Below are 12,069 nucleotides of genomic sequence, written 5' to 3'. Positions count from 1 at the left end.
ATAAAACAAAGAATTACAAGAGCATGCTCTATCCTGTGGTTTCAAATTATATCATTAACACACCAGAGTGAAGTGGAGCTGCAAATTAGTTCCAGTAGAAATATATATTCAGTATAGAATAGTTAAAATCAGAAGACTAAGCAAAATTCATATATCTATGTACTGCATGCATATTTATTGTGGCCATCCTGAAAATCTGACTACCTGGCATTCCCCAGATTTTTGAACCTTTGACACAGTAGATGGTTAAGGTAACCATATGTCCTGTTTTCAACGGGACCGTCCCGTTATTGGACCAACCGTTCCGTTGTCCCGACCCACCGCTTCGGGACGCCGAAATGTCCCGTTTTCAGGGACAGCGTCCCGAAGCAGTGTGCGGGGACAATGGACCAGTCATCGCGTCCCCTCCCTGCCACGCTAAAGCCTACCTCCCTCCTTCCAGCGCCGATTCAAACACCCCCCCCCCCTGGGGTCCGTCGCAGCCACTGCTTCTTGCCGCCCAGAAGCCTTCTTCCTGACGTCAATTCTTGGCTGGCCCGGAACTTCCTCTCAGACATTTTAAGTATCCCCCGCTGGTTCGGGAGAGGAGCGGATCAATTTGCTTGCCTGCAGGATCGGACTCCTGCTTCTCTCTCCTGCCCGATGGTATCGGTGCTGATTTTAGGTGTGTTTAGGGAAGGAGAATAGGTGTGGTTGACTTAGGCATCGCTAGGCATCTGAGTTAGATGTCGGTAAATTAGGCCAAGTGAAATCTGGCCTAATATGCTGGTGACTGTCTCTAGGATGCCTAGCGAAGCCTAAGCATGCCTAGGTGATGCTAGGCGGGATTCTATAAGCGACACCTAGTGGTTGATTGGCAACCATGCTGTGTAGCGCCTACAATGTAGGTTCACTTAGGCGCCATTTATAGAATCTGGCCCTTATTGCCCTTAGGGCCCAAATTCTATAAAAGAAGCAGAGATCAGTGCACCTACCAATTATGTAAAAAGTTTAATTGGCACTGATAATGAGTAATTAGCAGCTCATAATTGGCTTAAATTAGAATTAATTGGACGGTAGGTGTCTAACTTGGTAGGCACCTACCATTTTCAGGTAGGCTCCTAGTCCAAGGAACCTACCAGAAAGTAGAAGTAATTAGGGACAGATCATGGGTGTGTTTGGCATGGTAACTGCCTAAACTGGACTTAGGCAATGGTAGGTGCCTAACTTAACTATTGGTATTTAGGCCAAGAAAATCCTGGCATAAATAGGAAGCACCTAAGGTTGTCAATCAACTGCTAGACATCCTTTATAGAATCATGCTTAGCGGTGCCTATGCAACCTAAATTGATAATTAAAATAAAATTTTTTAAATTGGTTTTTAATGGCATGGTCAAGTACTATGCCATTTAAACCAATCAAAAACAATTTAATTCCACGTGGAACTAAGTCAGGCATCACTAGACGTCCGTGATTAGGGCACCTAGTGTTACCTATCCTAGGCGCTGTTTATAGAATTTCCCCCTTAGTGCACAAGAACAGGGAAATTACCACAAAATGCTTTAATACATTTAGCGGTAAATGTTTTGTCACACACTAACCCCCTCTTTTATCAAGCTGCGTTAGAGGTTTTTAGAACGGGCCAGCAAGGTAAATGCTCTGAAGCTCGTAGGAATTCTATGAGCGTCGGAGCATTTACCGCGCTGGCTCACATTAAAAACCTCTAGTACAGCTTGATAAAAGGGGCCATAGGTACACATTAGGGCTTAATGCCTTTTAGGAGAAGGGCCCACGTATTAACTACTGTAGATCAGGCATAAAATAGGTATTCTCTTCTGAAGAAGAAACTTGGGTATGAGTGACAACTTTAGAGAATTCATATATAAGCATGGTAAAATCATGATAATCTGCACAAAGTTCAGTTTTCTCTGGGACTAATATGGCCTGTCAAACTGTGCCATACAGCTGTTTTTTTTCAAAAGCTTTTGTCCACTGGCACAAAATATAAAATAAGCTTTTGCAAGTCTGCTCCCAGGTTGTGACTCATTCATGTGTTTTCTTCACAGGGGCATTTTCTTTATCGGTGAGAGATAGCGATGAATCCCACAATTATGTTATCAAACACTATAAAATAAGAAGATTAGACACTGGCGGATATTATATCTCCCCCAGGCTCACCTTCCCCTCACTAAAATCACTGATACAGCATTATTCCAGTAAGTTACTCACATTATTGGGAATGTAATCTATGTACTTACAACTCACAGCTTACTACTACTATTATTCATCATTTCTATAGTACTGAAAGGTGTATGCAGCACTTTACATTTAACATGAAATAGATGGTCCCTGCTCAGAAGAGCTTACAGTTTAATTTGGACAGACAGGGCATATAGGAGTTGGGGAGCTTCTTACAGAGAGAATGATAGGATGGGCATAGGGTGAGTGGAAGTTAGTGGTTGAAAGCAGCCTCGAAAAAGTGGATTTTTAACTTGGAGTTGAATACTGCTAGAGATGAAGCCAGATGTAATGACTCAGGCAGTTTGTTCCAGGCAGCAAGATAGAAGGGACGGAGTCTGGAGTTGGCAGTGGAGGAGATGGGTACAGTTAGGAGGGACTTATCCAATGAACGGAGTTCACGGGAGAGAGCATAGTGGGGAGAAGAGTGAGGAGAGATATTGAGGTGCTACAGAGTGAATGCACTTGAAGGTCAGTAAGAGGAGCCTGAACTGTGTTCAGAAATGGTTGGGAAGCCAATGCAGTGACTTGAGGATAGGTGTAATGTGAGTATGGCAGCTCTCGCGGAATATTTTGAATGGATTGAAAGGGAGCAGGCTGGTTGAGTGGAAGACCTGAGAGAAGCAAGTTGCAGTAATCTAAGCAAGAAGTGATGAGAGTGTGGATAAGGGTTTTGGTAATGTGTTCAGAAAGGAGAGGACAGATTTTGGTAATATTATAGAGGAAACATAGAAACATGATGGCAGATAAAGGCCAAATGGCCCATCTAGTCTAACCAGGGTTTAGTAGTTTGTTGAATCTGAGCAGAGAAGGAGAGCGGCGTCAATGATGACCCCAAGGTTATCAATGATGACCCCCAAGCTGACAAGACAGGAAGGAGGAGAGTGTGGTTCACAGAAATCGAGAATGGGAGGAGGGAAAGGTGGGTCTAGGAGGAAAGATAAGGAGGTCAGTCTTAGTCATATTTAATTTTAGATGGCATTGAGACATCCAGGTGGCAATGTTAGACAGGCAGGCTGAGACTTGTGCCTGGATTCCTGTAGAGATATCTGGTGTGGAGAGGTAGATCTAGGAATCATCAGCATACTGGAAGACCTGAGAGAAGCAAGTTGCAGTAATCTAAGTGAGAGGTGATGAGAGTGTGGATAAGGGTTTTGGATCCCTCTGTGGTTCTCTAACCAGTGCCTGTGACTTGGGGTGGTTAAGTGGGATTAGGTGTCTGTTCCTTAGGGCAGACGCGATTCTGTATAGCACGCCGGTGTATGATTCTCAGCGGCTGCTGAGACTGGCGTCCTATACAGAATCTGCCCTCAAGGTCTGCCTCAATAAAATCACCAGTAAATTTAGCCTATTAGCTACAGTGAGTTTTACCCACTTTGCAGGTTTGACTCCAACGTGTTCAAAAGCTCAATCAAAATATCTTTCTGTTCTGTTGCTGTTTCTCCAATCTCTGCCATCTGTACACAAACCACAGCTCCTGTTGTTTCATTTCTTTCCACTTCGTTCTTCTGTGAAACTGTGAATATTTTTCACAGGAAGAAATCTAGCTCTTACTGTTTTTCCCCAGGATCTCTATCCCTTACTGTTCTCTTTTCTCTGTCTCTTTCTGAAGTGACATGGGTTCTTTACATTTGAAGCATATTATCTCTGGTTTGGGCTTATTTTGTCTTCCTGTTTCAGCCATTGCTTTTCCATGATTAAATTCCTTTGTTTAATATTGTGCTTACTTTTGCTCCATACTCTGTAGGCATTTGGTTAGATTATTCAGAGCAATGGCTAGGGGATTCTTTTCTGCTCTACTTGTAACTTCAGTGTCCTTTCAGGCCTGTCTAGGCCCTTTTCTGTTCAACTCCCTAGGCATGTCATTTTTTTGGTGACTGGTCTTCTTCACCCAACTTACAGCCAGTTGTAGCCATTCAGGAAATATCATTGTCAGTGTGTCTGCCATCCTTTCCCTTTCTCTCCTTAGATCGACTTCTTGCAGGCCATTCTTGCAGGAATCTTATCAGAATCCCTTCTGTACATATCTTCTCTGGCAATAATCTTTGTCTGCTTGTCTTGGAGTGAATATGCCTAATTTCTATACTGTTGCTTTCTATCATAAAGTTCTTTTAAATGCTTGTTTAAAGGAACTTAAATACTGTAGATTTGTTATTAATTTAGATATGTCTTTGAGAGACCTCTGATCACCTACAGCCATAGATTTTACAATTTCTTTAACCTTGCCTTTCAGATGATCCTTAATTATTTTGACCTGGTCCTTGGGTATTCTCAGGATCTTTAATGCCATCTTTGTTTGTGAGATCTGCTCCTCCACTGTTAGGTCTCCTGCTTTTGCTGGTGTCTAAGAAAAATCGTATTATCTCTTGAAACGTATAATGTGGACATCTGTGCAACCACTGGAGTTTGAGCTTGAATTAGAACTAGTTCTGGTGCTTGTCCTCTCAGCATTTTTTCCCAAAAGCCCAATAACTTGTGCAAATGTATCCTTCTTCTCTTGGAATCCAGCTTCCTGTACATTCAGTTTAGTGCTACATGCTTCCATCTGATTCTGTAGTCTTCCATTTTCCACCTGATGACCATCGAGAAGATCAAATACTGTGATAGACCTCAAACCCACTTCAAAATTCTGGTTTTAAGGTCAAATCTTGTCTATGACACCAAATATCTCAAAATAGATTTATGAGTTCACATAAAATACAATGACATTTTGTTTTTTCAGTTACACTATTTAGTAGACCTCTTCATCACCATTTACAATGAATTATTGGGCTCGCTCTCTCTCTTGGCATCAAACAATTCCTCTGAACTCCATTCACACTTGCATGTCCTTTCTCCTTCGCAGGTAATTCTGTGTTCTCCAATGCTTATTCTCCCTTTAGGACAGGAAAGTTGGTAAGACTTTGGGTGGGTTTTATCTCTTCTTACTTTAAGGTACAGTATTAGCATTCATCATTTCTACTGCCTCCGGATTTCAGGTCCTTTCCCCAATATCGACTGTCCTGTGGCAGCAGTTTCACTCTATAACTCAAAGGATCAGGAACAAATCTCTCCAATGACCAATCCCTCCTTCAATAGGGCTCCCTGTGCCTCAGGGGACAGTTGTAGACCAGATTAGCAAAAGAGTATACTGGTATAATATGGGGGAAAAGACAGTGGTAGGAAGGGTTCCAGCTCTCCTGATTTCTCCTTTTCTTTGTCAGGAGTTTCTGATGGTCTATGTCAGATACTCACAAATCCATGTGAGTCACTTGCTCCCCATAGACCATGGGCTCAAGATGAATGGGAAATCCCAAGAGAAACCCTGAAATTAACCAAGAAACTTGGTGCAGGACAATTTGGGGAAGTATGGATGGGTAAGTGCTGTAGAACCCTTTCATTATATTTTTTTAGAAATTCTCTTCTAACATTTCCATTCTAAACCTATTCTGACAGCCTGATTCACTAAGGTTTTCCTTCTACTCCATATGCAAAAGACCTTGATGAATCAGGCCCCAATTGTACTTCATTATGAGTAAGTGTTAAGGATTCTTTGTGTATATTGTGATGAATCAGATGCTTCAAAGCTGCTAGATCCTTTTACTGTGTCCTCAGCTACTGCATTCTACAGCAGGACAGATGTTGTTCAGCCTGAATTTCACAACATTGATGCTTAGAACATTTATTATAACAACATAGGGGTTGATCTATTCAAAACAATTGAAATGAGCATCCAAGCACCCTGTGCATTTAAATCGCTTGTGCCTAACTAGCTATCAGTATTCAGTGGCATGTAATTGAATAATGCCACTGAATATTGGCACTTAGCAGCCATGTTGAAAGTGGGCAAGTGAGGGGCGGTCAGAGAGGGGAGCTAAGGAGGATCTGGGAGTTATGTGGGTACTGGTAATATTTAGTAGCAGTGTTTCCAAACTAACTGGGCATGTAGGACTGCAAAAAGCAGTCCTAACTTTGTCCGGTTAACTGTGCAGGTTTGGGCTGGCACCCGCATAACCTCTGGCTCCTGGCCTGAAACTGCTCCACCATCCCTCTCACATCACCCCTGCTCCAAGAAAGTTTGATCCTCCTCCCTACGTCCCCCCCCCCCCCCGAACATAGTCTGATCCACCTTGCGATGTCTGATGCTCCTTTTTCCTGCCCCCTCCAAGCAAAGTATGATCCCCCTACCTTTCCCCCAACAAAACATGATATCCCCTCTTGATCCTTTCCACATGTCATAATAGGTACTACCAGTAGAGCTCATGGCAGCCATTTATAGCAAAAGCCACAAGGGGCAGGAGCGAGTAAGGTTCACTTCTGTCCTGACCACTGCTAGACCATCAGACCTCTTTAGGTAGCCCCAGGGGAGCCTGCTATGACTTGGGGGGGGGGGGAGAAGGACAGGTGGGCAAATCAGAATTTGCTGGGGGGGAAGGCTGAGAGGAAGTATTAAACTGTTTGTTGGGGTGCAAGAGGGAGGAACTGTAGACTCCATTTATGCAGATCCCAGTCAATATTCAACGAGGACCTGTTTAAGTTCTGGTGGTCAGGAGACCTGGATATTCAAGGTTAGTGCCCAAACATGGTTTAGCATTGAATATCTGGGGCTAATTTAGCCAGCAACAGTGCACGTTTAAAACAATGCTGACTATTGCCAGACATTCAATGCTAGGTATGTCCAAGGCATTTGAAAAAGGTTGACCACCATTGGCTAATATTGATTAGATAGTAAATAGGTGACAGTAAATAAAGACCTATGTGGTCCACCCAGTCTGCTCAACTAAGGTCCAGAGCCACACAGCAGTTTTGCAAACAGACAGCATTTTACTCACTTTCAACAAAACACAAGATAGGCAAAACATCACATAAAACATTTAAAAAAAGTGTAACAAATCAATTAGAAAGAATTACTAAAGGCCTGTGCAAATAGCTTTTAAACATTTCTGAAACTCTAAATAATCCTTTTCTAAATGTAAACCGAGAGCTATATGATTTCATAGGACAGGAGCTGCGTTGAACCATTATAACTAAGGGGTGGACCAGAAAATTTTTGTTTTGTGTCCTTTCCCAAATCATACGGATTATAGAAATCAGAACACTTACAGCTCAACTATATGAATCTACTTTGGCTGCCCATAACCGCAAAGATCAAGCTTGAATTAGGCATCACTGCCTTTAAGATCCTGACAAGGTACCCCATGAACACCTACTTCAGAAACTGAAGAACCATGGGGTGGAGGGAGATGTACACAGATGGATCAGGAATTGATTGGCAGGTAGGAAGCAGAGAGTAGGAGTAAATGGCCACTACTCAGACTGGAGGAGGGCCACGAGTGGTGTTCCGCAGGGGTCGGTGCTTGGACCACTGCTATTCAATGTATTTATAAATGATCTAGAAACAGGGACAAAGTGTGAAGTAATAAAATTAGCAGACGACACCAAACTATTTAATGGGGCTAGGACTAAAGAGGACTGCAAAGATTTACAAAGGGATCTGAACAAACTAGAGGAGTGGGCGACGAGATGGCAGATGAAGTTCAACGTGGAGAAATGTAAAGTCTTGCACGTAGGAAACAGAAATCCGAGGTACAGCTACACGATGGGAGGGCTATTATTGCATGAGAGTACCCAAGAAAGGGACTTGGGGGCAATAATGGACAAGACAATGAAGCCGTCAGCACAGTGCGCATTCTAGGTATAATCAAGAAGGGTATTACAACCAGAACGAAAGAAGTTATCCTGCCATTGTATCGGAAGATGGTGCGCCCGCATCTGGAGTACTGCGTCCAATATTGGTCGCCGTACCTAAAGAAGGATATGCCGATACTCGAGAGGGTTCAGAAAAGAGCGACATGTTTGATAAAAGGTATGGAAAGCCTTTCATACACTGAAAGACAGGAGAAACTGGGGCTCTTTTCCCTGGAGAAGCGGAGACTCAGAGGGGATATGATAGAGACTTACAAGATCATGAAGGGCATAGAGAAAGTGGAGAGGAACAGATTCTTCAAACTTTCGAAAACTATAAGAACTAGAGGGCATTCGGAAAAATTAAAAGGGGACAGATTCAGAACCAATGCTAGGAAGTTCTTCTTCACCCTACGGGTGATAGACACCTGGAATGCGCTTCCAGAGGGCGTGATAGGAGTCCAAGAAGGGATTGGATAATTTTCTGAAGGAAAAGGGGATAGAACGGTATAGATAGAGGGTTACATACAGGTTCTGGACCTGATGGGCCGCTGCGTGAGCGGACTGTTGGGCATGATGGACCTCTGGTCTGACCCAGCAGAGGCACTGCTTATGTTCTTATGACAGGGAATGCCCCCGACTACCTAACAGAGTTGGCTACCATACTCCAGGGTGCCTCCAACAGATATTCCACCTGAAATCTTTTCCACTTAAAATTCCCAGCATGCAACAATATAAGGTCTACCAGGCAAACCTTATCCATCCAATATCAATTATCAAAATGCTGGAACCAACTACCACTTACACTACGATCTTGTTACCAATATCTCAGGTTCAGAAAACTTTTAAAAGCATTTTTGTACCAAGACAGGGAGCCAACCCTGAAGTAAATGAAATGGTAATTGTAAAAATCCATTTCTAAACCGTCTAATGCAACTCCTGGGACATAACAATGAATCAACAATGACCTACTTGTACTTGTAACTATGTATTTGTAACTAAAAGAAATAACTGTACTGATCTACCTGTACTAGTAACTCTGTGGGGAGTGTGTGGTGCAGTGGTTAGAGCCACAACCTCAACACCCTGAGGTTGTGAGTTCAAATCCCACACTGCTCCTTGTGACCCTGGGCAAGTCACTTAATTCATCAAAGAATATATAGGATGGAGAGAGATCAATCAATAATCTCACAAAAATACTTCTCTGTCACACTTTAAATAACTTCAAAAATGGAAACAGCAAGAAGTATTCTTTTGTTAGACTTATCTCAGACAGTCTTAGTCTGTAAAGAATACTATATGCAGAGGAGGGGCTTCAGATCCCCGTGCATTGTCAGTAAGTTAACTCAACAACTGCACTAGACAGGGAAATAAACTAAATTCTTTGTAGCCTCGCCACACCCACTTGTCACTAAAACATCACTATGCATCAACAAACTCAGCTACTCTATTCCAGTGGTTCCCAACCCTGTCCTGGAGGACCACCAGACCAATCGGGTTTTCAGGCTAGCCCTAATGAATATGCATGGAGCAGATTTGCATGCCTATCACTTCCATTATATGCAAATCTCTCTCATGCATATTCATTAGGGCTAGCCTGAAAACCCGATTGGCCTGGTGGTCCTCCAGGACAGGGTTGGGAACCACTGCTCTATTCAACCTACAATGAAGGTTCTGGGGGTAATACTGGACCAAGGCCTAACCATGAATGACCAAGTGGACTCCCTAGTCAGAAAGGGTTTTTTTACTCTCTGGAAGCTTAGGTCCATTAGAGCATACTTTGATGCTTCCTCATTCAGAATTCTGGTACAATCTCTAAAACTAAGCCATCTCGATTACTGTAATATCGTCCATCTGGCAATCTCCCAGAAGAACATGCAGAGACTACAACTGGTGCAGAATGCGGCGGTCAGGTTAATCTTTGGATTAAAGAAGTCCGATCACATAACCCCTTCCTACCAACTCCTGCACTGGTTGCCGATGGAGGCACGTGCGAAGTTCAAGCTGGGATGTTTTTGCTTTAGCCCCTAAATATATAACTGACCTCTTCTCCTTCTCAACCAATAGGCATAAGAGAAGCGCACACCTGAAGTTCATCTGCCCACTGGTTAGAGGATGTAAATTTAAAGACACCATTAACATCTTCTCTCTTATCAAGCAGCATTATGGGGCAAAGACCTGGAAAAACTAATTACCCATGCAAGTAACTATGGTGAATTTAGGAAACAACTAAAAACATACCTGTTCTTGAAGTACCTAGGTAGCACAATCTCTCCCATTACAACTGATCTCTTAAACTATTAGCCACTAATCTCCAACTATATAAGTTTCACTCAATTTGTAGCATTTTTCTAATCATTGTAAACCGCATAGAACTTCACGGTCCTGTGGTATATAAACTGTTGTTATTATTATTATTATTATAACCTCATTGGCCCCTGTCCTCCTCCTGCCTAGCAATTCACCAATGCTGTTATAACTTAAACGCTCAAAAGAGTGAAGTGTAGAACTTAGTTTAGGCAGGGAACATTTTCATGCTGAAATTCCTGCTGGACTTTGCTGGTCACTTAATCCCCCATTGCCCCAGGTACATTGGAAAGAGTGTGAGCCTGTCAGGACAGATAGGGAAAAATGTTTGAGTGCCTGAATGTACACCATTTAGGTTATGAGTGGTATATAAATACTAAAATAAATAAATAAACTCTAAGAACATAAGAATTGCCATACTTGGATAGACCAAAGGTCCATCAAGGCCAGTATCCTGTTTCCATCAGTGGCCAACCCAGGTCCCAAATACCTAGCTAGATCACAAGTATCAAAACAGATTCTATGCTGCTTATCCTAGCAATAAGCAGTGGATTTCCCCAAGCCATCTCAACAATGGCCTATGGACTTCTCTTTTAGGAAACTAGCCAAACCTTTTTTAACCCCCATTAAGCTAACTGATTTCACCATTGTTCACTTGTCCTTTGTAACTGACCCAACCTCTTGGAATGTAATCCATCCTTGAACTGAATAGGTAAAGGTGGTATAGAAAACCTGATTAACATAACATAATAATATTTCCTGGAATATTTGCTTTGTTCAGGTCTTTTTTTTCATTTTCTCATTTAGGAGCAATGTCATTAAGAGCACAGGTGTATTATCAGCAGAGAGTATGCATTCTGTGAATAGTGCATGCTTTTGAATGAATGAATGAATGAATACTCTTTCAAAAGAATGCAAACTATTGCTGGCACAAGAATAAACTTAAATCAATTCAAACAGCAGCGTATTGGCATTAACAACCAATCCCTCAATTGTATCAACCTTGTTGCAGAGCAGGACTAATTCTTCGAGGGCCCCTAGGCACACAAGTATAGTGGGCCCTCCTGGCCCTGCCCCATCCCCACCCCGCCCCAATTTATCTGTTTTCTTATTTACTTCTTTATTTCAACTTGTATTTCTTTCTTTTTTAATTCAAAACAAACCAAGATTAGCATACCAGTGCAGTTTTTCTTCTATGCAACCCCCCAACATCTCTGAACAAATCCCCCTTCCTTCTCTTCCCACCTACTTAACTCTGAACCCTTTCCATACATATATAAAAGTGTACCGGGCCATGGTACGTTCTCACCTGGAATACTGCGTCCAGCATTGGTCGCCGCACATGAAGAAGGACACAGTACTACTCGAAAGGACCTAGAGAAGAGCGACTAAAATGGTTAAGGGGCTGGAGGAGTTGCCGTACAGTGAGAGATTAGAGAAACTGGGCCTCTTCTCCCTTGAAAAGAGGAGATTGAGAAGGGACATGATCGAAACATTCAAGATAATGAAGGAAATAGACTTAGTAGATAAAGAGGTTGTTCAGGGCACTCTCTAAAGTTAAAAGGGGATAGATTCTGTACAAACGTAAGGAAGTTCTTCTTCACCCAGAGAGTGGTAGAAAACTGGAACGCTCTTCCGGAGACTGTTATAGGGGAAAACACCCTCCAGGGAGTCAAGACAAAGTTAGACAAGTTCCTGCTGAACCAGAACGTACGCAGGTAAGGCTAGTCTCAGGGCACTGATCTTTGACCTAAGGGCTGCCGCGTGAGCGGACTGCTGGGCACGATGGACCACTGGTCTGACCCAATAGCGGCAATTCTTATGTTCAAATATATTGTAAAGCAGTAATACTATCCGAAATATGTCTGTATTAATAACCAA

At 42.6% G+C, this 12,069-nt stretch overlaps 1 protein-coding gene across 2 annotated transcripts in view; it reads left to right on the top strand.

The window, feature by feature from the left end:
• The window catches only part of BLK (BLK proto-oncogene, Src family tyrosine kinase), a 162,411-nt gene that overhangs the window by 107,662 nt on the left and 42,680 nt on the right, over positions 1–12,069 (top strand). For both annotated transcript variants that reach the window (XM_033937778.1, XM_033937777.1), the window contains exons 7-8: positions 2,046–2,195; positions 5,421–5,573. In XM_033937778.1, the coding sequence (XP_033793669.1) occupies positions 2,046–2,195; positions 5,421–5,573 (303 nt within the window). The remainder of the gene's footprint in view (positions 1–2,045; positions 2,196–5,420; positions 5,574–12,069) is intronic.

The sequence above is a fragment of the Geotrypetes seraphini genome, chromosome 3, assembly GCF_902459505.1.
Source record: "Geotrypetes seraphini chromosome 3, aGeoSer1.1, whole genome shotgun sequence".
NCBI classification, from domain to species: domain Eukaryota; kingdom Metazoa; phylum Chordata; class Amphibia; order Gymnophiona; family Dermophiidae; genus Geotrypetes; species Geotrypetes seraphini.
This window is presented reverse-complemented; position numbering and strand designations above follow the sequence as displayed.